This window comes from Glycine max, chromosome 16 (assembly GCF_000004515.6).
Source record: "Glycine max cultivar Williams 82 chromosome 16, Glycine_max_v4.0, whole genome shotgun sequence".
Lineage (NCBI taxonomy): Eukaryota > Viridiplantae > Streptophyta > Magnoliopsida > Fabales > Fabaceae > Glycine > Glycine max.
The window spans coordinates 19,836,879-19,864,084 of record NC_038252.2 but is presented as its reverse complement, the minus strand read 5'-3'; the positions used below and the strand labels follow the sequence as shown (position 1 = coordinate 19,864,084).

General features: G+C 35.9%; 1 protein-coding gene across 1 annotated transcript; it reads right to left on the bottom strand.

The window, feature by feature from the left end:
- Nucleotides 1-1,522: 1,522 nt before the first annotated feature.
- Nucleotides 1,523-3,112, bottom strand: LOC100500207 (uncharacterized). Its single transcript, NM_001251561.1, is given in 2 exon segments — nucleotides 1,523-1,730; nucleotides 2,747-3,112. Coding segments are annotated over 2 exon segments (372 nt in total). The 5' UTR covers nucleotides 3,102-3,112; the 3' UTR covers nucleotides 1,523-1,713.
- Between the last annotated feature and the right edge of the window lie 24,094 nt (nucleotides 3,113-27,206).

Here is a 27,206-nt window from a genome sequence, read left to right as displayed (position 1 = left end):
CTAGGCATTTTCCTTTTTGAAAGACGCTCGTTTGACTTTTTGCCCACACTCTTGTGGTAGGGTAGGTTGCAAAAATTTGGATTACATAATATCGATTTGTTTCGTGTAGGGGACCGGTAACTAATCTAATTTTTAAATGTGATCATCTAAAATTTCAAATATATATATATATAACAATTTATATATTTTGAAGAAACATGCATTCACACAATCACACGATTAGAATTATCTGTTTGAAGGAGATCTAATGGTTCATAAATTATTTTAATAAATTCAGCTTAAAAATACCTTTAAAATACTAATCGTATCAAATTAGACGGTTCACATTCACAATTGTGTGAATGGAGGTAATCCATTTCCACATATATCATATGGATATGCCTTTTCAAAAAAATATCATATGCATACCAATAACTTATTTAAATTTTAAAGATAATATTAGATTCAAAATACAAATAAGTTCTTGACTTGCATATGATATATTATCTTATATTTTTAATGTCAATTAAATAATTTAATTTAATTTCTTATTTCTTTCCATCTATCATTTTAATAAGATATGTTATTATTTTAGTCACTAGACTTTTTCAAATTTTTATTTTTAGTTCCAAAACATTTTATTTTTATTTTTAGTTATTTAATTTTTTTCATCATTACTTTTAGTTTTTTTAAAGGACTTAAAAAAGGACGAAAAGAATTAGATTCTAAAAATAAGAACGAAATAAGTTAAAAGACTAAAAATAAATAAAAAGTTCATACACTAAAAACATAAATTTTAAAAAGTTTAACAACTAAAAAATAATAAACTCTTTTTAATATTTTTAATTCTAACTTGAATATTTTAAAAAAGAAATTATTAATAATTAAACATAATAACGTATCACAATATATATTATTTATCATACATCTAAAATATAATCTATATGTTTAAAAATATTTATTAATTATAGTTTTAAGTATAATATAATTATATTTAAATATATTTATTGAGGGTAGATTAAATTACATTCGTGTAACTTTGACAATTATTACATCATTTTATAACTTTCAACTAAATAATATTCTTTTAAAACTCATCAATAGATTAAAAGTTCCTTTCACATAAATCACATGTGTAAAATTTTATATTAATTCAAAATTATTTACTACTTCCTTCATGTAAATTAAAATTAATATAATATAAACATTTTAAGATATATTAAAATATAAATAATTTGATTATCTTCTTATTATTATTCAATTTTGACAAAATTTGACATAAACGATCTTAATAATATGCAGATATAATTCAATAGTTTGATCAATAAAAATGATATTCGATATGGAGTAACAAAAATATTATAATAAGTGTTAAAGTTACACCAATATAATTTAATAATTCTTCGTATTTATTTATTAAAATTTTATTTATATAAAATAAATATTTATTTTGTGCAATATACACATTAAATTACTAATCACTGGATAAGTTCTTGTAAATTGTAACTTTCACAATAAAAGGGAAAGGAATGGTAAGTCTGGGAAGATGACAGTAATCCATAATATTATCATGACAAACAAGACATCAAGTTATGTGAATAACAATACACGCGGCAAAACACAAGGCCACAATCGAAACAGGTCACTCTACCGGTAGAAGATGCCATATGACTGCATGCACTTATTTAGCTCTCTAATCTGCTTAATACTGCATATTATTCCATTGTTTTGATTTCAAGGTACAGTGTACCCTGTAAAGAGAAAAAATCATGGTCAATTAAGCACATAAAAGACTTGTGCCAAAGAAGAAGCAGAGAACAGAAAATCTATCTTATCATGCCTCATGTTATTGTATGCCAAAGTTGGTGATTAGTAAGACATTGGCAGACTTATATGTTCTTCAGCTTTTCATCTTGACAAGTTTCTAAAATTTTCACACGGGTTGTTTGTCAAATATTTAATCATTATTCTAACTATTCCTTACAAGCAGAGAACTACCATTGAAGGCAGTGTTTCATATATTTAATAATTACTCTGCTAAAATACGTTGACTATGTTCATTATCTGCACTGATATTGTAAGCCTATTTTAATTACTAAAACAATTTTCTCATAAGCAAGGTTTTCGAAAACGGTTTTCAATCGAAATTTCAACTAGAAAATCAAGGTTTTTGGGATCTCCACAACCTCAACTTCATTTCTGCAAGCAGGAGGGATCCAGAGCTAATCCTCCTGTCTATTGCATAACATAAAAAGGCTATTAAGCAAAGTACCAAAGGTGAGATCCGCCTGGTGACTCAGAAATTGATTTGCGCTTTGAAGTGATGAGGTCGCAAAGAGGGAAGTAGGGCTCCTATTGAAAGACTTTCCCTCCCATCAAAGGCGACAAGTGACCGCAATTGCAGTTTCATTTTGTCCATAATGTCCTATAATATCAAGGACCCACAAAATATCGCAATTGAAAACCTTGCTCGTGAGCTTCTAATCCAGGGAAACAAGTTTTTCATTTATGCTGTCCCTCTACCATCTCTAATGGCTTTTACTAATGTTCAAATTTTTCACTAGTATTATGAAAATTGCCGGGTGATTGCCACGTGTCGGTGGGACAATTTTCAAGTTTTTTTTTATTTACTCACTTTTTTACTCCCTCTTTATCCTTGTTTTTTTCAATAACCGTGCAATGCACGGATCCTACGTGCTAGTGTACTACAAAATTTGAGTACGTGCTAAATTTGAAACGTTGAAGTAGCTAGTGGTTATATACTTACTTCCACATTTCTTCCCAGCAGGTCGGTTCCTAATGTTGCATCTTTTTGGAATGGTGATAGCAGTGGCAGGGTTGATTTTTGCTTGCTTGGCCAGAGGTGACAAAAGAACAGCACAGAGGCACCTTGGAGCAGTCTTGAGCAAAGCCCCAACTCTGGCACAACAAGCCAATGGAACCTTTGCCCTCACATTGCTAACTGCACCCAAACATGGGCTCAGGCTAGCAGCTGCAGACCCTATAGGGGTCTTTCCACATTCTCCTGCACCCTCAGCCTCCAAAATCAACACTTCTGATGCCAACAGAAACATCAGAAATGCAACAAGGAGAGCTCTACCATTCTTCACGTCCCTCACCATTCTTTGAAAAATCTGCTGATCGACACTGATCACTCACTTCTATATATGACAACTAATTTGTTATAGCACTGTGAATTCCATGGACCAAGGTCACCTTCTTTAAATAAAATTCTTAAAGGGAAAAAGGGGTGTGACATTAGCACTAGTGGGGTGGTTGTAGCCTTAGGATATTCAACACATAATAATAATGCCTCCTTTCACAATGAGCCTAACTATATCCCTTGGCATGCTATAAAGGGCAAATATTTTTATTTTGTTGCATTAGAAGAGTGCTTATGCCTCGGCTTCTAGTATGTCCTATTTTATGACTGAGCTTAGAGACACTGCCATGCCATGGTAGGTGGGACAAAAATCAAGTGTGTGAACATAGAAAAAGTTGGCCAGACTAAAATTTTGATGCACTAGGGGCTGCCACATAATTTGCTCCACTAAGCATGCTTGACACATAAAACAAGTGCACGTGGCTCTTTGTTTTTGCTTGTTTAGCGGTTTGCATAATGGTCGAAACAAATTCAACAAACTGTATTGGTAAAGCTTGGTTTTTCAATTTTTCTTTTATACGTTGGAGTGCTCTTAGTGACATGATTGCGTGAGAAGAATACTGTCATGAGGTACAAAATAATAACGATATTTTCCATTGATTCTAAATACGAGAGTTGATAAAAACAAGTGTCACTTGGTAATTCTACGCAATCGAAACAAAATACTACAACGTTTGTAAACCTAAACTAGGTGGCTCATTGAATACTTATGAGATTATCCAATTAAAGCAGCTTCACTATAAGAAAAATGTCCTTTCTAGTGAGACAAAATCTATCACTAAAAGTTAATAGTTTGTAGATAAAAATATATTTGACATTTATCTACGTACATTTTTTATGTCAATTTTAAGAGATTGTATTCAGTACTAGAAAAACCGATGTTAACATAAACGCGGTGGCATAATTATGAATAATGTGCATCCGTTAACATCGGTTTTCTTAAAATCCAATGTTAACGAAGTGACGTTAATATCGATTCTTGTAGAATCGATGTTAACTTTAATTTGTTAACATCGGTTTTGGAAAAACCGATGTTAATGTTTATTCGTTAACATCGGGTTTGAAAAAAACTGATGTTAACATATGTACGTTAACATCGGTTTTATGAAAACCGATGTTAAGTTATGACCAGTTAACATCGGTTTCTTGTAAAAAAAACTGATGTTAACGTTAACATCGATTTTGTATTGAAAATCGATGTTGGACTTATATTTTAAATTATGTCATACGCGACCTAGTTTGCTCGTGCTTTCTTCTTCTCTGTGTAACCTCGCGTGTGACATACCCTTTTTTTACTCGCGTTGTCTTCCTCTTCGTGTAACCTCTGATGATACATTTCGTCTAAGCTTCATATATTCAACTTCATATCTTCATTGTAACTTAGCTGTGTCATTTCGGTTAACCCTAGGTACATGTCGTGGTGACTTGAGGTACGAGGAAAGCTTGAAGTCTACGCGCCATTGTGACTAATCTCTCTTCTTCTCTGTGTAACCTCGCGTGTGACATACCCTTTTTTTGCTCGCGCTGCCTTCCTCTCTGTGTAACCTCTGAAGGTACATTTCGTCTAAGCTTCATATATTCAGCTTCATATCTTCATTGTAACTTAGCTGTGTCATTTCGGTTAACCCTAGGTACATTTCATGCTGACTTGAGTTACGAGGAAAGCTTCAAGTCTGCATGCCATTGTGACTGATCTCACTTCCAGCCTCGCTGCCATTGTCACTGTTGGGTTTGAGGTAAGCTTCGTCTATTTTTAATTTCTAGTTTAGTTAGCAAACATCTTCAAGTTTGTTTTTGTTAAGAGTTTGATTTTTCTAGCTATCTATTACTCATTTGCTTTGCTGCAACCCAACCTAGATATTGAAGGATTAATGTGTATAGTTGTGTGCTTTGGTTTGAGAAAAGATCATGATTTCTTTGTTGTGTGCTTTGGTTCAATTTAAAAATACAATGTGTATAGTTGTGTGCTTCTTTGCTATGCTCTGAAGTTTGCAATAGAATATTACCCTCATCTGTAGAATGACTGTGTGTAGCTTCTTCAACACTTTTCATGCTCTTTCAATTCCTTGCACTACTAAGACAGAGTCTTCATTTGCCTCAGATTTTCATCTCCTTCCCAAATAAGGAGCCTAAGATGCTTTGGTTTTAATACTTTAGTTTTAAGCATGTGATATAGAAACTATTTGCTTTAGTGTATCAGTTGCTTTGTTGTACCAATATAGCATATAGGGGTCAGGTATTGCACTATATAGGGGTCAGGTACTGTAACAATATTGTTGTACCAATATAGCGTACAGTGCTCCTAATCTGGACATGGCTTAAAGCTATGGAGAAGGATTTCACACTGCATTTGAATCACTGGTCCACTCATCTCACAGAAGCTTTTCGTAATTAGGAAAGAATGGTAGTTGCAGGAATCTGAATAATTAGTGCAGGGCATTTGTAATCCTTATATTGAGGTCAACTAGGTTCCTAATATAAATTGTTTACTCTAGTATTCAGAACCAGCTGCTAGTAGTGAAACAAACTATTAGTGCTTAAGATGCACTAAGCCTACCCAATAGCATACTAGGCCTGTGTAAAGAGAAACACTTTACCGAATTCTGCATTTGTAACCTGTGTATATTCTGCTCAATAAGTAAGTTAGACCGAATTCTCTTGAATTTGAAAAACTGCAAAAATCTAGTAAGCTTACCCAATAGCATACTAGGCCTCAATTCTCTTCAATATCTGAATCTCTCTGACTGTTCAAAACTGTACAACACTGAGTTATTATATGAACTAAGGGATGCAGAGAAATTGAAGAAGATCGATATAGAAGGAGCTCCTATTCATTTCCAATCAACATCTTCCTACTCCAGAGAACATAAAAAATCAGTTAGTTTCTTAATGCCTTCCTCCCCAGTATTTCCATGTATGCATCTACTTGATCTAAGTTTTTGTAATTTAGTTGAAATCCCTGATGCTATTGGAATTATGAGTTGCTTAGAAAGGCTAGATTTAAGTGGTAACAATTTTGCTACACTGCCCAACCTCAAGAAGCTTTTCCAAATTGTTCAGTTTAAAGTTACAACCTTACAAGCAGTTGAAATCTTTGTCTGAGCTCCCTTCACTGCAATCGAGTTATGCCCTAAGACAAAGAGGATTATACATTTTTAACTGCCCATAATTAGTTGATAGGGAATGCTACACTGACATAGCTTTTTCATGGATGATGCAATTGTGTCAGGTTTGCATGTTCCTCCTTTGATCCTCCCATCTCTTTCTCTCTCTTTTTTTGTGAATAGGAATAAGGAAATAACATATAGATGTCTCTGCTGTACCAAGTGAGATTTTTACGTCATTACATTGTTGGGAGTGTTAGTCCTGGAAGTGAAATACCAAGGTGGTTCAATAATGAGCATGAGGGAATTAGTGTAAGCTTAGACGCATCTCTTTACACAGGCCTAGTATGCTATCAGGTAAAGTGGAATACCAGCTAGGTTTAAGTTTGAGGCCTTTTAGTGTAAAGAGAAACAAACTAGTAGTGCTTATGTTAATAAAGACTACTATTTCAATTATCATTTTGTTTTTATGAATTTATTTATTTATACTTTTCAATGTAGATTTGCCAAATGAATCATCCGAGAAGACTAAGATATTTTTTGTTGAATGTAGACCCCATTCCCTATCAATTCAAACACACGGAAATAAATATTACCCGGTATAAGGAGCCTAAGATGCTTTGTCCAAGATTTAGTGTGTTGGGCTGTTATTTTGTCTATATTTAACAGAGTCTATTGTTGTGTCTCTCCATAAGCTTATATGATAAGAGATGCCTTGTCCCCTTAAATGGTCCTCTCACATTAGTACTTATGTTGTCCTTGACCTCCTTTGTTGTTCCTCTCCATATTAAAATATTAAAATCAGTTACATATTTGCTAAATTTGTTACATTGTTAGTTTGGTTTTTTTACTTATGTAGCAAGCATCAGAAAAACTACATAATATGAAATTATCAAAGACTAAAAAAGTTCAAGAAGAAAATAAGAAAGTCAAATGATAACCTTCCTTATCTACTATTCTGAGTGTCAAAAAGATGCCATCATCTTCTCTTCTACCTTTGATTGTGGTGTCAACTGCGGCCAAAATGTCGGGTTCAACTTTTCTTTCGTAATATTTTCCTCTGCTATTATTGTCAGGTTCAACTCCTCTGTATTTAATGTTTCAGAAGGTTTAACCTGTCAATTAGGAAGTTCAAACATTGAAAAGGATTAGAAGCGGTATCAAGCTGCAATATCAGCCTATTACTATATAATACAACTTAAAATGATTCCTATTGTTACTTGTTAGAACCCAGATTAGAAAATTAAGTTTAAATGTTATTATGCAATTCATGAATTGCTGCTAATCGTTGTATCTATATTCATTGAGAACCCATATCAATATGAGAGCAATATGGTATTTAAATATTTATGAACCCAGCTGTTATACCAAAGCAAAAACAAATAACATACAACCAACATCTCTCTTAATTGTGTGCTTATGCATTTAAATAGTGCCTAATCCTGTTGAAAGCACTGTCTAATCCTGTTCATATTTCATCGATAAATACTACCTTTGCCGGTCCAACCAGCATCTCCCCTACATACAGTTACAATTAAAGCAGATTTTATAAGTAATTGATCGAGGCCCTACCCGAATCAAATAAACATGAAAATGCAGTAACTAGGAAGTGATCCTAGGTCGTTTCCCAACGAGCAATGATAAACCAAATGTTCATAATATACTTGCAGTAACAGTAACGATTGGGGGGGGGGGGGGTTGTTTGTTTTGTGAAATAAAGAACAAGCGAACTAGAATACGAAATTAATAGTATTAAAAACGGGTTGCTTCCTCTGATTCAGAAGCCACTATCTTGTCCTAGGTTATGGAGAATTCGTCCCTAAAAATTAACCACTTAATCCAACCCTATTTAAATTTACTAAGCGAAAACCAACTTAGGGCTGTCAATACATGATTAGGCAACACATACACCAATTAACCCTTCGTCCATTAAGCATGAACGCAAGTTAGGCTCAAAGGCAATTAATCGAACACGAAGTGTGCACAGATTAATATTAACGAATGTGGGTTAATTGGGGAAGGGGAAACTGCCAGGAAGCTACATTATAAACAGAACCTCGAAGAGAGTTGAGCTTCATCCTCAGAAGGAAACAACACCAGAAAACTTTGCCTTCCATAGATTCAATAAATGCAAAAAACGTAAATGAAAATAAAAGCAGAAACGTAAAATGAAGCATAAACGTAAATGAAGCAGAAACGTAAATGAAGCAAAAACGTAAATGAAAGCAGAAGAAGAAACAAGAACGAAATTGTAATTAGAAGCAGAAAATAGAAAGTTGCATTACGTGAACAGTAGCATTCGAACAGAAAAACATAGAACATAAACCCTATGCTCTGAATAATTGTCTAACAGAATAGCCTTGCACGAATCCCAAGGCTACTATTTACAAGAGTCACTCAAAGTCACTGGGCCCTATTACATTATTCTGGCCCAAAACGAAATAAACACTGAACTACATAAAATAAAATTGCAATCTCCTAATTAGAAATTAACTAAGGTAAGCGCTGCTTTATTTGCCCTCTTCAAGTCCACAACCAAAATCCGGATTAAGCCCAATGTTTCATTAATTCCTGAAATTAGATTAAAAACATCAAATTAGCTAAATGAGCCCAAATAATAAAATTGCCTAATTAATTTGACAATTAAGACTAATCAGTAATTAAAATGGTGCAAAAAGGGTTTAAGAAATAGAAGAAAATGATGGCACATCAAAACCCCCCATACTTAGCCATTCGCACTCCTAGGCAAAATGAAACTAAGAACAAAATCCAAGGATATCAAAGAAAGACAAACAAAAAAATTCACATATTTCTCAATGAACATCAAGGAATGAAAGTAATGGGTAACATCTAACATAAGGAGATCCGAAAAGTCAAGACATTCATGAAAATCATCCAAGCAACCCAATCATGGCAAAATAGTTAATCAACTCAAGAATGAAAAGTGATAAAGCCTCACAAGATATACACTCTATCTCTCAAGTGTCTAGGCTACTATTTACCCTCAAAGCACCCATGAAAACAAACACCACATAAACTTGGCAAGATTCTAAAATGGACAATCAACCCATAAACATAAGCACATGAGGATCAAAAGGTCTTTTAAGGTTGTAATGGGGTCAAGGACAAGGTAGGAAAAATATGGAATAAGTGGCTAAATCCCAAAGGAATAGAGGAGCAATGGGGAATAAGTGCATATTAAGAAAAAATAAGAAGACCTAAAGATAAAATTTAAACATAAAGAGTAGAACCAAGAGTCTCATCATTCTTTTTCCATTTAAGATCTTATTCACTCAACTTTATTGCTTTTCTTTTTCTTTTTTGATTTTTATTTATTTATTTATTTATATTATTTATTTATTTATTTATTTATTTATTTATTTTTACTCTGTAGCATTTAAGAAACAAAATCTCATTCAACATGTCCAACATTTAACCAATATACAATGTACATCAAGTATGGCCCAAAATACATCATGAAACATAGCCAACAAAACATATTATCCAATGAAACAAAAACCCCCCACACTTATTCCCAAAACAATTCCAAAGCTCCAAAATTCCTTAAGGATATGGTGATATCATATTTTTTCACTTAAGGCTTGTAGTGAGCTTCAAAACAAGGAAAGGGAAACAAGGCTCAAAAGGGCTATCAAAGGAATTAATTCAAGGTAAGTCCATTTGGCTAGAAGCTTATAAGAACAAAATTGCCTCAATCATTTCCAAATATGCATGTGAATTAGGAAGCATCAACAAGAATCAAGCCAAGGCTGTTGTGCAAGCAATCAATGGGGCAAAACACACCAAATGATTATGATGATGGATGGCTCAAATTCTCACAAAGGTAAACTCATCACTTTCAAATTGAGCTTTCAAAACTATCATGACATGTAGAGGAAAATCAAGGATTTCAAATCACAGAATGTCAAGAAACTTTTATTTTCAAAACAATTACCCATTTCTTGAACATATCCTATAATTCAAAGAAAAACATGCAAAGTCGTACACGCACACAAAATTGACCCAAAATATTAAACTAGAAACCCAACGAAACTAACAACATTAACAAATTAACACAACTAACAAATTAACAAAACCGACAAAACTATCAAAGCCAAAGAACACTCCCCCCCATACTTAAACAACACATTGTCCTCAATGTAGCACAATTAAAAGATTAAAAACAATTAAACCATCAAATAGAATCGGACAAGTGTAATAAAAGCAAAGAAGGAGATAGGAAAAGAAGAACTCCCTAAGTTATGGTGGAGGAAGAGTAGGGTGGAGTAAGGAAGTCTCTTCCACCACTACGTCCACTAAAGAAGGGTTTGTGAGGAATGGCTTAAGTCGGTGTCCGTTGACCTTGAAGCTCTTGTTTGTGGAGTTGCTTTTGATCTCAACTGTACCATAAGGAAAAACATTAGTAACAACAAAAGGACCAATCCACTTAGACCTCAACTTACCACTCATAAGCCCAAGCCTAGAATTATACAATAACACTTTTTTCCCAACCATGAAGTCTTTCTTAATTATCATGCTATCATGGAACTTCTTGGTCTTTTCTTTATAGAACTTGGAATTCTCGTAGGCTTCTAGGCGGATCTCATCTAACTCACTCAGTTGCAACTTTCTTTCCTCACCAGCTTGATCCATAGAGAAGTTGCAAGTCTTCACTACCCAGTATGCTTTGTGCTCAATCTCCACTGGAAGATGACATGCCTTTCCAAATACAACCTGGTAAGGAGACATTCCTATGGGTGCTTTGTAGGCAGTCCGATGTGCCCAAAGAGCATCATCAAGCCTGGTACTCCAATCTTTCTTGCTTGGTTGCAAAATCTTCTCTAAAATTCTCTTGATCTCCCCATTAGAAATTTCTGCGTGTCCATTAGTTTGGGGGTGGTATGGTGTGGATACTCTGTGTACAACCCCGTACTTTTTAAGCAAGGCATGCATTGTTCTGTTGCAAAAATGGGTTCCTTGATCACTAACGATTGCCTTAGGTACTCCAAACCTGCAAAACAGATTAGATCTGACAAAATCTGCAACAACCTTAGCATCATTAGTTCTAGTGGGCTTGGCTTCCACCCATTTTGAAACATAGTCAACTGCAAGGAGAATGTAAACATAACCAAAAGAGACAGGAAAAGGGCCCATGAAATCTATACCCCAGACATCAAACACCTCACAAAATAGCATAGGTTGCTGAGGCATTTATTGTCGCCATGTAAGTGTACTTCCTGCTCTCTGACACTGCTCACAAGTGCTGCAAATCTTCCACGCATCTTTAAAGATGGTGGGCCAATAAAAGCCACAATCAAGCACTTTGCGAGCTATCCTTTGAACACCCAAATGACCTCCCGGTGCAGAAGAATGACAGAACTGTAGGACTGAGTCAGTCTCATGATCTGGAATGCACCGTCTAATGACCTGATCACTACACAATTTCTACAAGTAGGGGTCATCCCAAATCAAATGCTTAGCATCACTTTTAATTTTATCTTTTTGGGCCTTAGATGCTAAGGTAGGAAAAACAGAAGAAACTAAATAATTGACAATGTTAGCAAACCAGGGAGTAGAAAGAGAGTCAGAAATACTATACAGTATATACAAATGATCATTGGGAAATCATCCCGAATGGGGGTATCCACATCAGACACACGTTTGATTCGACTCAAATGATCAACAACTAAATTTTGTGCTCTGCTCCTATCACGGATCTCCAAGTTAAACTCTTGGAGCCAGAGCATCCATCGGATCAACCTAGGCTTAGAATCAGCCTTCTTCAACAAGTACTTTAAAGCTACATGGTCAGTATAAACAATAATGCGGGTACTGTGGCTAATAGCTCTTTCTCAGTAGTAGTATAATTCGCTTGGGCAGCATCTAAAGTCCTAGAAGCATAACATATCTGATGCAATCCTACTCTGCAAGGGCATTGGATAGAAAAACTCCAAGTAGATTGGGCCAGAGATGCAAGAGAAGGCCCTAGGGTTCTTATGAGCCTTAGGGTAGATTTCGGGCCCATGGGCTAAGTACGAGCCCGCTTATCATTGTAAATATTAGATTAAGGTTTCATTATTTTTGGGCCTTGTATTTAGGGCTCCATAATGTAGGTAGGGTACCCTAGAAATATAGGATTTTTCAGCCCTTGTATTTTAGGGCACCTAGACTAGTTTTTGTATTAGGGGTAGTTTTGTAATTTCACATGCACTAAGTGGATATTTGATGTGTGTGGTTGGAAACAAATTTAATTGAATTGGTAGAAGCCCAATCCAATTAAATTTTAGAGGGGGAGGTGAGCATTTGCTTACTACACCCCATTGCCACATCATATAGTCACACTTTGTGCATGTCCTTCATGCTTTTCATGCCTCATGACACCTAAGCACACTTAGTGGAGAATCTTGGAATTGATCTTGCCTCATGATGCAAGCTCCATTGGAGCTTGTAGGCCTAGGATCTTCTTCATCAATGGATTCCTTTGCTTCTTGGAAGATGAATGGCAGCGGAATGGAGAAAGGGAGAGAGAGAGGAGACGCCACTTCAAGGAGAAGATGAGTCTAGAAGAAGCTCACCACCATAGGAGGCCATGGATAAGAGCTTGGAGGAAGAATGAGATGAATGAAGGGAGAGGGAGAGAAGAGCACGAAATTTTGTGCTCTAAATGAGCTTTGAAATCTGAAGTTTAATATTCAAATCATCAAAGTTGAAAAAAATGCACACACATGACCTCTATTTATAGCCTAAGTGTCACACAAAATTGGAGGGAAATTCAAATTTCACTTGAATTTGAAATTGAATTTGTGGAGCCAAACTTTGGAGCCAAAATTTCACTAATTATGATTAGTGAATTTTAGTTATGGTTCAGCCCACTAATCCAAGATCAATTCCAAGATTCTCCACTAAGTGTGCTTAGGTGTCATGAGGCATGAAAAGCATGAAGGACATGCACAAAGTGTGACTATATGATGTGGCAATGGGGTGTAGTAAGCAAATGCTCACCTCCCCCTCTAAAATTTAATTGGATTGGGCTTCTACCAATTCAATTAAATTTATTTCCAACCACACACATCAAATATCCACTTAGTGCATGTGAAATTACAAAACTACCCCTAATACAAAAACTAGTCTAGGTGCCCTAAAATACAAGGGCTGAAAAATCCTATATTTCTAGGGTACCCTACCTACATTATGGAGCCCTAAATACAAGGCCCAAAAATAATGAAACCTTAATCTAATATTTACAAAGATAAGCGGGCTCGTACTTAGCCCATGGGCCCGAAATCTACCCTAAGGCTCATAAGAACCCTAGGGCCTTCTCTTGCATCTCTGGCCCAATCTACTTGGAGTTTTTCTATCCAATGCCCTTGCGGAGTAGGATTGCATCAATATCACCCTAGGCAATTTATCAATTTTCTGAGCAAGGATAGCCCCCAATGCATAATTTGATGCATCACACATAAGCTCAAAAGGGGCTATCCAGTCGGGTACCTGGATGATGGGGGTGGTAGTTAGTACTCTTTTGAGGCAATCAAAAGCCTCTCTGCATTTATCATTAAAGTCAAACTCCACCTCCTTTTGCAACAAGTTGGACAGTGGAAGGGCTACTTTGCTAAAATCTCTTATAAAGCGCCTGTAGAATCCTGCATGACCAAGAAAAGATCGCACCTCTCGCACACAAGAGGGGCAAGGCAATTGTGAAATAACAAATTTTTTTGAAGAATCTACTTCAATGCCTTTATTGGAAATAATGTGGCCTAAAACTATACCTTGCTCAACCATAAAATGACATTTTTCAAAATTTAGAACAAGGTTAGTTTCAATGCATCTATTCAAAACCTTTTCCAGACTATCCAAACAGACATCAAAAGAGGATCCATATACAGTAAAATCATCCATAAACACCTCTATGCAATTTTCTAAAAAATCACTGAAAATACTGATCATGCACTGCTGGAAGGTACTAGGGGCATTGCACAGGCCAAAAGGCATCCTCCTATAGGCAAAAGTGCCGAAGGGGCAGGTGAATGTGGTTTTTTCCTGATCCTCAGGAGCAATAGTGATTTTCATATAACCAGAAAAACCATCAAGGAAACAGTAGTGAGATTTACCTACCAGGCGTTCAAGCATCTGGTCAATGAATGGCAGGGGGAAATGGTCCTTTTTGGTAACCTGGTTCAGCCTCCTATAGTCGATGCAGACTCTTCAACTGTTCTGCACCCAAGTAGGAATTAGCTCCTCCTTCTCATTTTTTATCACGGTGAGGCCGGTTTTCTTCGGGACTACCTGGACGGGACTCACCCATTGGCTGTCGGAGATAGGATAAATGATTCCAGCTTGCAAAAGCTTGGTTATCTCCTTCTTCACTACATCAAGAATCACCGGGTTGAGTCTTCTCTGTGGCTGTCTTACTGGTTTAGCTCCTTCCTCTAAATTTATTCGATGCATACATGTGGATGGGCTAATACCAGGAATGTCCGCCAGGGTCCAGCCTATAGCCTTCTTATGCTTCTTGAGAACAGATAACAACTTCTCCTCTTGCTCATCAGCAAGGGAGGAAGATATAATTATTGGAAAACTTTTGCTATCATCCAAGTAAACGTATTTTAAATTTGATGGCAGAGGCTTCAATTCTGGTGTGGCCGGCTGGATAGTGGTAGAAGGAGATGGTTTCTCAGCCTGTACCTCATAAAGAAAGTCAGAGGTATGTGTACTTCCTGAAACATGGTTAGTTCTATCTGACTCTATAAAATCAATCTCAAGAGGTAAAACATCACCAGACATGCAATCAATATCAATTTCAGATTCACTCTCAGCATCAAGTACAGATTCAGACATATGATCAAGTATAATTTCAAACTCAAAGCATGAAGAGTGAGAGGCATGCAGATTAGAATAAAGATCAGTCATGTATTCATCAACAACATGGTCAATTATTTCAGCATGAAATATGGAAAGATCTTCAGATGGGTGTTTCATAGCATCCAGAATATTAAAATGAATAGTTATATCACCAAACTCCATAGATAGTGTGCCTGCATATACATCTATCTTAGTTCTAGCAGTTTTCATAAAGGGTCTGCCTAGAATGATGGGAACTGATCCTTGAGAAAATCCTTCCTCCATATTCAAAATATAAAAATCAATAGGGAAGATCAGTTCACCAACTCTAACTAAGACATCCTCTATGAAACCAGCAGGATAGGCAACACTTCTATTAGCTAAATGAATTACCACATTAGTTGACTGCAAGGGACCTAGAGATAGAAAATTAAAAATAGACAGAGGCATAACACTAACAGAAGCTCCTAAATCTAGCATGGCATTGTCAAACTTACTATTCCCTATAATACAAGGTATGCTAAATGTACCTGGATCTTTACATTTTTCAGGGATTTGGGGAACAGATTTACCAATCAATGCGGAGACATTTCTGCCCATGCTAATTCGTTCACTTCCTTTAAGCTTCCGCTTATTAGTGCACAACTCCTTCAAGAATTTAGCATATCTTGAAATTTGCTTTATTGCATCCAGCAGAGGTATGTTTACCTCTACTTTTTAAAATGTTTCCAAGATCTCTTTCTCTGCCTCTTCCATTTTTTTGTTGGGAACTACTCTTGGAGGGAATGGAAGAGGGATATGCTGCTTCTGCAAATCAGAATTACCAGTGAAAGATTTACCTGCACAGAAATTGTTGGGTAACTTACTCTTTAAATTTTTGTCATCATCTTTTTCTGGTGCATTTGTGGATGAGGAAGGTACTACTGGTGCATTTGCGGATGAGGAAGGTGCTACTGGTTGAGGTTCTTGACACTGTTTTCCCAACCTCAATGAAATGACACTCACATTTTTGGGATTCTGGACAGATTGAGAAGGCAGCTTGTCAGAATTCTGGGACTGTTGTTGATTTAACTGTGTGGCCAATTGTCCCATCTGGTTAGTTAAGCTCTGAATGGAGGATCTGGTCTCTTGTTGAAACTGCATGTTCTACATAGTCATTTGCCTCATAAGTTCTTCAAGGGAAGGTTGCGGAGGAGCCTCAACTGTTTGCTGTTTCTGGGGCTGTTGCTATTGTTGGATTGGTGGAGGAATGTATGGTCTGCTTGGGTCAGCAACATTTTGGAAGGAAGGAGCAGGCTGCTGTTGTTGTTGTTGAGGGCTAGACCATATGAGATTAGGGTGATTCCTCCATCCGAGATTGTATCTGTTGCTGGAGAGGTCATAATTGTTCTGTTGTGGTTGATTTTACTGCTGAGGTTAAGGAGGTCTGTTGTAAATGTTTGCAACATAAGCTTTGCACTACAGTCAAAGGGTTGTAAGTCAGATGGATTGCCTCTAGTCATACACTACATTCAGCATGCACAACTAGTTGCCTTCTCATGTAAATAAAGGTGTAGGTTTGAACTATAGCTACCCTCAAATGATATCCAAATGACTTGCAATTTTGTGAGCAACCTTATAAAATGATGAGAAGATAGCACATAAAATTTCAAACAAAAATTCAAAGTCTAACTATGGAAGCTAAAAATGGTAGGTTAAGAAAAATAAGTGAAGAAAACTTGAAAAATAAAAAACTTTTGACAGAATCACTTTTTTTGGACGATGGAGACCTCAGCCCGCCTATGGCCAGCTGCCATGGCATAGGAAATTTTTTTCTACCCCAAATACATATATAAGAATTGTGATTCTGATAGCCGGAGCAAAAGTTATGGCCGTTTGAAGTTTTGACAAATAAAATTTGCTACTTTTTTGGAACTTTCAAATCTGACCAACCTAAAGGCTCTAGCTATTTTTCCCACAAAATATGGATTAAAAGAAGTTACCACAAAATAATTCAGCCAAAAATAACAACTCTAGCTACTAAAACAAAAAATCCAAAATAATTCAGCAAGGGTGGTCGCTAAATTCTGTCGCTACATGATTTCCACTATTACTCTGTTTTGCCGCAAGCAAAAGTGGACGCTAAATCTGTCGCAAAACACTATTCACACAAAACACCCAAAACTGAAATAGGGGAAGCGCTTAATAGAAAAACTAAAATAGAGCACACACTAAAAAAAATACCAAGACACTAAACAACACTAACACATACACTAACACAACACTAACAATTAAACATAAAACACGAAAGAATTAAGCACTAACACAACACTAGCTATTATGAACCTTTGGACACTGCTCCCTGGCAATGGCGCCAAATTTGATCGAGGCCGTACCCAAATCAAATAAACATGAAAATGCAGTAACTAGGAAGTGATCCTAGGTCGTTTACCAACGAGCAATGATAAACCAAATGTTCATAATATACTTGCAGTAACAGTAACAATTGGGAGGGGGTTGTTTGCTTTGTGAAATAAAGAACAAGCAAACTAGAATACAAAATTAATAGTATTAAAAATGGGTTGTTTCCTCTGATTCAGAAGCCACTCTCTTGTCCTAGGTTATGGAGAATTCGTCCCTAACAGTTAACCACTTAATCCAACCCTATTTCAATTTACTAAGCGAAAACCAACTTAGGGCTGTCAATACGTGATTAGGCATCACATACACCAATTAACCCTTCGTCCATTAAGCATGAATGCAAGTTAGGCTCAAAGGCAATTAATCGACCACGAAGCGTGCACTGATTAATATTAACGAATGTGGGTTAATTGGTGAAGGGAAAACTGCCAGGAAGCTACATTATAAACAGAACCTCGAAGAGAGTTGAGCTTCATCCTCAGAAGGAAACAACACCAAAAAACTTAGCCTTCCATAGATTCAATTAAAGCAGAAAATGTAAATGAAAATAAAAGCAGAAACGTAAATTTAGCAAAAACGTAAAATGAAGCAGAAACGTAAATGAAAGCAGAAGAAGAAACAAGAACGAAATTGTAATTAGAAGCAGAAAATAGAAAATTGCATTACGTGAATAGTAGCATTCGAACAGAAAAACGTAGAACATAAACCCTATGCTCTGAATAATAGTCTAACAGAATAGCCTTGCACAAATCCCAAGGCTGCTATTTAAAAGAGTCATTGGGCCCTATTACATTATTCTGGCCCAAAACGAAATAAATAGAGAACTACATAAAATAAAATTGCAATCTCCTAATTAGAAATTAACTAAGGTAAGCGCTGCGTTATTTGCCCCCTTCAAGTCCACAACCAAAATCCGGATTAAGCCCAATGCTTCATTAATTCCTAAAATTTGATTAAAAACATCAAATTAGCTAAATGAGCCCAAATAATAAAATTGCCTAATTAATTTGACAATTAAGACTAATCAGTAATTAAAATGGTGCAAAAAGGGTTTAAGAAATAGAAGAAAATGATGGCACATCAGTAATTGATAATTGGAAATGCTTATTTACAAATCATTAGTTGAAAAGTTTGTTGGCTGTTGATATTTCATCCATAATTAATGCCTTTCTTGGTTGTTACTCCCTTCTTGTTATTGTTGCTTATTGTCTATTAATTGAAACCTGAAAGCTACATAGATACATAGATGTAGTTCAAACCTGAAAGCTACCAAGATGCATAGATGCACTTCAACAAGTTCAGCTTTATATGCTTAGAAATACAGGCATTCATGAATTATAAAATTAACTATTGTTGCTTATTGTCTATTAATTGAAACCTGAAAGCTATGTAGATACATAGAGTTATTGGGAAGTTTTGTTCTTTCTTGTTCAGTTGAGATTCCCATTGACTTAGTGGTTGTATTCACAAGAGGACAAGGCAAAGTTAGAAATATACTTAATTAAGAAAAATTTTGATTGTATCTTAATTGTTTTTATTGTTGAGATTATTAGCTCTGATTGATGTATGTTGTTTTGTCTTTGTCATGACAAGTTGTATTTTGTGTTTGTACTACAACATTGTAACCCACTTTTGTTCAGTACAATCCAGCATCAGCACAAGACTAGCCACAACCAGTCTCTGCTTGAAAAGCACAGGTAAGCCTTGTACCCTTCAGTCTTTTCTTGCATTGGCTATGTGGCAATTTAATTTGAACTGGTAGACTGCTACACATGTTGTTAGTTAGAGGGAATCATTATTTATGCCAGTAGAGAATTGTGTAGTTTGTATGCATTGCAGTTGGCTAATTGTAGGGATCTGCACTCATAAACAATACACCGAAGCACAAACATATTAACATACAAACTCATTGATGACAATTCACAACCTGTCTCATAAAAAAAAACAATCTCTCTTTATATCACACACAAACAAAAACATACTCAAACATACACACGCACACAACTCACTCAGTCACACACCACCACCAAATTTTATTTTCTCCACCAAATTTTATGCTACACTTTTCCTACTTATAGAGCGTACGAATACAAATTTAACAAACTCACTAGTCACTATTATTCCAGAACTAAAACATCACCCCAAAGGTCAGAGTCATGGTGAACCAAAACTATTGGTAAGGAAATCTGCACTCCAGCAGGTAATGATACACACACACACACACACACACATCACACACAAAGATACACACACACACACCCTCATGATATACACACACACACACACCCTCATGATATACACACACACACACACCCTCATGATACACACATACCCAACTACAATAATAAAGCACCCTCCAAACCCAGAATTTACAATTAGTTACATAAAGAACTGTTGATGTCGATATTTGTCTGTAATCGAAATTTAGATTGTGTAATCGAAATTAGTTAACGAAACGCTTCTATGCTATATTAATCTTTGTGATAATCGTTTTTCTCCTTTAATCTTCTCTTTTTCTCACTTATTACCTATGTTAATTGCTTTCTATATTAGCATAATCTTGTAGATACTAAGGTTTGTTTGTGGACTTCCTTGACGTAATCTTGCAGATACTGAGGTTTGTTTGCTACACTTTTTGGTCTATGATTCATATGTATGCTTTGTTTGCTATAGTAGTGAATATTGACTGACTCAAAGGAAGATTTTTCTTATTCATAAAGTTATATGATATAATTTTCACTTTAATATTATACTAAGAGGGCATGCCCTGAGGGAAAAATAGTTTAAAATATTGATTTTGATTCTTGAATAGCTAGTTGTAATACTAAGTCATTCAATATCTGCCTGTGACTAGGAGTATTTGCCTTTGTTAATATCTTGAGGAGGTAGTGATTTGAAGCTCACTAACTTCAATAAGTTACACAAATCCTTGTAATTGGAAGCTTAAAATTAAAACCATCCCCTGCAATGCAATTTTGCAGTGTTAGTCCTTAGATATGTACCTCAGTTTCAGGTTCTTGGCTAGAATCATTTCCCAAATCTCACAAATAACCGTGCATAACAAAAAAGTTACCATCACTAGTCAACTTCCAACAAGACAATTCTTCGTGAGCTTCGGATGAAGTTAAAAAAATAACTTTGTTAAGAATGTGTGAGCTACGAAAACCATTTATAATCTCGTTGCTTGATCTTTGCTTCAGCTTCCATGGAGATTGTGGTCTCTTTGAAATCCGTTGTTGCAGATCTGACAAATGAACCTATTAGTTGGCAAGAGAGTTTTTCGAGACCACCTTCTCACTACCAGTGGGAGTGATTTGTCTTTTACTACCCACACTTGAATCCTATACTTCTAATGTGGGACTAGTTTCATACCCTGTTGGATCCTAACATCAGATCTTGGTTAGCATCTTGCTTTTGCTTGTATTATTATAACTTTATAACGATATTTACATCTTGGTTAGCATCTTGTTTTTGCTTGTATTATTATGACCAATGTCACAATTGTTGATGTCGATATTTGTATGTTGTTGTACGTCATCAATGTAATTTATAAACAACTATTGTTCAAGCTGAGTGAACCTTAGATTCCCGTTTGAGACTGAATGCAATGATTCTTGTGGACAGTTTGCATTAGTCATTGTATTTAGTCTTGAATTGTCTGTTTGGACTGTTTGGGGAGACTGGTATTTTTATGTTAGATTCATTCGTTAAGGTTATTATTATTTTGATTAATTTGATGAAATTTCGGTTTAATACATTTCAAGTTGTTCTCTGAGTGCATAGTTGATTATCGGGAAATTAATTTGACCGATGTCATGTCGTGTACTTGGAGACCAATGTGAAATGCTGCCGAAATTTAGTCAAAATTTTCAAAATAATTCTAACCCTGACATTTGAAGCTAACATAAAAGACACTCTTCCTAAATGGGATAGGGCCACACCTATAAATAAAAAGTGAGATTTTCATGAATGGAATTGCTTAGATGGATCGAAGTTGGATGAATCAAAGTCGCATGAGCCCAGAATATGAGGATGGCGTCGAGTGGTTCTTGCAATTTGCTTTAGATAGAGGTCGACCGAATAAAGAAGGAAAATATTATTGTCCTTGCATCAACTGTTTGAATGGAAGACGACAACTACTGGATGGCATGCGGGAGCATCTATTATGTGATGGGATTAAGAAGAATTACACGACGTGAATACGACATGGTGAAGTGACAGACATGCAGAGTGGGTCCCAATCTGAACCTTTTGGTGTAGAAATGGGAGATCGCTTGGAGGACATGATTCGTGACCTTGGACAAGAGTCTTTTAGTAAGCACACACCCCTGTGTATGAAGGATTGCAGAGTGATTCAAAGAAGCCTTTGTATACGGGGTGCAAGAATTCCTTAACCCTGTTGTCTGCAGTGTTAAGTCTGGTCAATGTGAAGGCCAGGTATGGGTGGAGTGACAAAAGTTTCACCTCACTGCTTGAGGTAGTGCACAATCTGCTTCCAAAGGACAACACATTGCCTAAAACTTACTATAAGGCGAAAAAGATATTGTATCCAATGGGTATGGAGTATCAGAAGATTCATGCTTGCCCCAATGATTGCATACTGTACAGGCATGAATTCCAAGAAATGTCCAAATGCCGTATCTATGGGACTTCACGGTACAAAGTGAAGGATGAAGATGAATGCAGTTCTAATGAAAACTCCAATAAGGGCCCTCCAGCGAAGGTTTTGTGGTATCTTCGAATCATTCCAAGGTTTAAGCGTCTTTTTGCTAACGAGGATGACGCAAAAGACCTTACATGGCATGCAAGTGGAAGAATTTCTGATGGAGTGGTCCGTCATCTGGCTGATTGCTCGCAGTGGAAGAAGATTGATGGTTTGTATCCAAATTTTGGGAATAAGCCACAAAATCTTAGACTTGGACTAGCCAATGATGGAATGAATCCATATGGCACCTTAAGCACTCAACATAGTTCATGGCCAGTTCTACTAGTAATTTACAATTTGCCTCCTTGGTTGTGCATGAAGCGAAAATACATGATGTTGTCTATGATGATATCAGGCCCAAGATAGCCAAGAAATGACATTGATGTTTATCTAAGTCCGTTGGTTGAAGACCTAAGAAAGTTATGGGATGAGGGGGTTGTAGTGTTTGATGCATTTCGCAATGAGACGTTTGAAATGCGTGCAATGCTTTTTTGTACCATTAATGACTTTCCAACATATGGGAATCTCAGCGGTTACAGTGTTAAGGGTCATCATGCATGCCCCATCTGTGAAGAAAACACAAGCTACATACAACTAAAACGTGGAAGAAAAACAGTCTACAGTAGGCATCGTCATTTTCTAACACCCAATCATCCTTACAGACGACTGAAAAAAGCTTTTAATGGAAGTCAAGAGCACGATATTGTGCCGATACTGTTGACTGGTGAGCAGGTATATCAGTGGGTTCAACACTTGAATATTCTATTTGGAAAGACCCAAAAGAAGGATAAAAGTATGACTTGCATATGGAAGAAGAAGGTCCATTTTCTTTGATCTTCCGTACTGGTCTGATCTAGACGTTAGACACTGTATTGATGTTATGCATGTGGAGAAAAATGTTTGTGACAGTGTGATTGGGACGCTCCTTAACATTCAAGGCAAGACGAAGGATGGCTTGAATACCCGTCAAGATCTAGCTAATATGGGGATACGATCGCAGTTGCATCCAAGGTCTGATGGGAAGAAAATTTACATGCCCCCAGCTTGCCATACTTTGTCAAAAAAGGAGAAGATAAGTTTTTGTCAGTGTCTTCGTCAGGTGAAGGTTCCACAAGGATACTCTTCAAATATTAAGAGCCTTGTGCAGTTGAAGGAGCTTAAGACTGTAAGGTTAAAGTCTCATGATTGTCACGTGCTCATGCAACAATTGTTAGCCGTGACTATAGGTGACATCTTGCCAAACAAAGTCAGGTTAGCCATAATTCACCTGTGCTTTTTCTTCCATGCTATATGTAGAAAAGTCATTGATCCTGTTAAGTTTGATGAGATGGAAAATGAGGCCGCAATTATACTGTGCCAGTTGGAGATGTATTTTCCCCCTGCTTTCTTTGACATCATGATTTACTTGATTGTGCATCTGGTTAGAGAAATCAAATGTTGTGGTCCTATTTATCTATGGTGGATGTACCCGGTTGAGCGATACATGAAGATTTTAAAAGGGTATACAAAGAATCTATATCATCCAGAAGCATCTATTATTGAGAGGTACATTGCAGAAGAAGCCATTGAATTTTGTTCAGAATACATTCAGAAGGCTAAACCTATTGGCCTTCCTGAGTCTCGACATGATGACAGAGTGGGTGGTAAGGGTTCAAGAGGACTGCATGTGATCACTCTATGTGTAGAAGATTTGTTACAAGCTCACTTGTATCTCTTGAACAACAATAATGAAGTTTTTCCATCCATACTTAAGCATGAATCTTTAGTCAAACAGAATAATCCAAAAATGTCAAAGAATTGGGTGTTGAAAAAACATAACAAGACTTTTTGTGATTGGTTTAAAGATACAATCTTTGCATATGAGAATGCTTTAGAAAAATTAAAAAAGCTAGTAGATGGGCCTAAAACAAATGTTATAACTTGGCAAGGATACGACATAAACAAGTATTCATTTTACACAAAAGCACAAGATGACAAAAGTACAATGCAAAACAGCGGGGTCACCCTAAGGGCTGAATCTCAACTCTTCGCAAGTGTGAATGACACCAATCCCTGTGTAGCATCCATCCCTTACTTTGGGTTCATTGATGAAAATTGGGAGCTTAACTATGTGAAATTTACTGTATGTGTTTTCAAATGTAAATGGGTTGACAGCAACACCGGTGTGCGCACCGATGATATAGGATTGACGTTGGTAGACCTAAAGAAACTTGGTTACCACAATGACCCTTTCATCATGGCAGAACAAGCTAGACAAGTATTTTACGTGCAAGACCCTTGTGATGAAAAGTGGTGCGTGGTTCTCCAGGGCAAAACAATTGGTGTCAATGTAGAAGATGATGATTCATACATGGACGCCTATGTTAGTCCTTTGACCGCACAAATCACTCCTAATGTTGTCCGAGAAGAAGAAGCTGACAACGTTCATGCTAATCGTAATGATCATGATGAAGGAGAATTAATTAACATCACCTAATGTAATTTTCTATTTATATATTTGATTTTGCTAGATTCATTTACATAACTCATACACATAATTCAAATTCATTAATATTTAATGGACATTTAATATGAGTCCATAAAATGGAGCAAATCAATACTACATTTCTATTTAGAATAAAACATTGAAACTAAATAGAGTGTAGACAAACCAATCATATGTGATTGGTTATTATATGATTGGTTTACTAATTGCATTATTGAAAACATGCATATATTGGATGAAAGCTTTGAAAATGGAACTTATGGCAGCTCATCTTAAATTGTTGCAGGTACTCTTCCTTCTTTAGATACTGTTCCTTCTTCCTAGCAGCTAGTGCCTCAATCATCTTCTTGTTAGCTCTAGACATTGACCTTGTTGTCCATACTGCTTTTGCAATCAGGTTACTCAACACAAATCTTACTCAACATAAATGTTTCCTCACAATGCTAGATGTGGAAGTGTCAAATGGCATCTATTCTATGAAAGACTTGGCACTCTAGAATAGATTCCATTTCTATTAAGAGTCCTAGTGTCTAATTCTTGACGCATTTTGTATGGTGTACTATATGATGATGTAAATGGGATAATGGTTTTTGAATTTGGCAGCTTTTACTATTGATTAAGAGTCCTAGTGTCTAATTTCATACTTATCATTCATCTTATGTTGTCCTCTTCATCAAAAAACTTATACTATTGATTAAATTCAGAAGAAGTAAAGAAAAAAAATAAAGAAAAATAAATAAACTTGAACTGATACCTTGAGAGAGAAGGTAAAAAACATTTGACTTTTTCAAGCTCTGTGAAGCAGAGGTTGCAACGCTCTAGCCTGAACCTCATAAACAAACAAAAGATGAATGAGTATATATGCAACACACACACACACGCACACGAAAAGCCCTGAGGAGTTAACACCTGTTCTTTGCCTCGATATCAACACCAACAGGTTGTGTAGCTGATACAATTGAATAGATTACTGAACCAAATATTCTGACTAGTTTCAATAGCATTTCCAAGGATATTCCTAGATGTCTACAGATATATAAATATCAAAATTGTCAACACGACTAAATCTATATGATTTTGTTAGGATTTACAGTCTGTAACTGGAAAATTATCAAAAAATTTTCCTATAGGATTGAATCAAAAAGGATATTATCTAAATTACCTAATCTATAAACGCCATCTATTTGAGCCTCGTAGGCCCATCCTATCACTACCGATGGGTTCACTTGGACCTTTATCATACACTACTTATACTCCTAATAAAACATCAAAAGAAGAACAAATCAAGCTCAATTTTTCTAAGGACCTTGAGGGTAAGCTCCAAGCGAATCTATCAGCAATGATAGGATGGGATTAAAGAAACCCAAATAGGTAGTTTAAATATTAGATGACTTAAGATTATCCTTTTTATATTATTCATTTCTATTTTAAATTTTCTAAAGTTAAATGAGGACGTGTTGTTGACAACCACTAGGTTATATACTGTATTCCTCATTTGGTTATTATCATCAATGAAAATATCTAAATTGATTTTATCTTTTCTCTTAGTTTAGGTAGAATAATAAGAGTGGTGATAGAATATTTATCTTGCGCCTATCATCCATTTTTTGAGATTTGCTTTACAGTTTAAGCTTTTATGTCCTTATGGATTTGCTTTACAGTTAAAACTTTAATCTCCTATAGTTATTTGACATATATAATTTTATTATACAGTTTCTTATTTATCAAGTAACTATCATGATCTCCATTGACTTAATGCTATACTGTATGAACTAGCATGCTTTCTTTTCTGTTTTATGCACTTTCTGATCATATTCTACATCTCGTATGAACTACGTGCCCTACTAGCAAAGTTGTTTCCAGAATTTGAAGCCATAACTTTCTAGTCAAGTGGTAGCAACCCTATCATTGCACTAAGGCTCATCCTACATTCATTTGCATATTAATATATCAAGTTATTATCATTATCTTCTTACCCAGGAAACAAGGCTTTTTCCACCTGGTAATTTGTCTGTAGCCCTCCGGCCACTAATCAGCTCTAAAAGAACCACTCTAAAGGAGTACACATCTGTCTTATTTGATACTTTTCCATTCTCAACATACTCAGGTATTGCATATCCAGAATTCCATACACTTTTATCTTTGCTGGATTTCTTTGGTCCATGTTTCACTTTTCCAAAGTCAAAATCTCCAATCTTAAGATGCATACAAGTAAAAGTAGAAATTTGTTTGAAGATAACATAATTATGTTGCGCTGAAACTTAAGACAGACAAAGAAAAGCTTTAAATACACCAAGGATCAAGTAAATACCCGTGGTTCGAAGTCATGTGTTAGAAGAATGTTACTTGGTTTTATATTTCCATGAATTATGTTATTCCCATGTAGGTACTTTAAACCTCTTGCAGTACCCATTGCCACTTTCAGCCTTTGCTTCCAAGTCAATGGTTGGCAACTTCCCCCTGCATTATGTTTAAAATTTCCTTTACATCTTCATGTCAATAGAAAATTCAATTCTCCAATGAAATTTC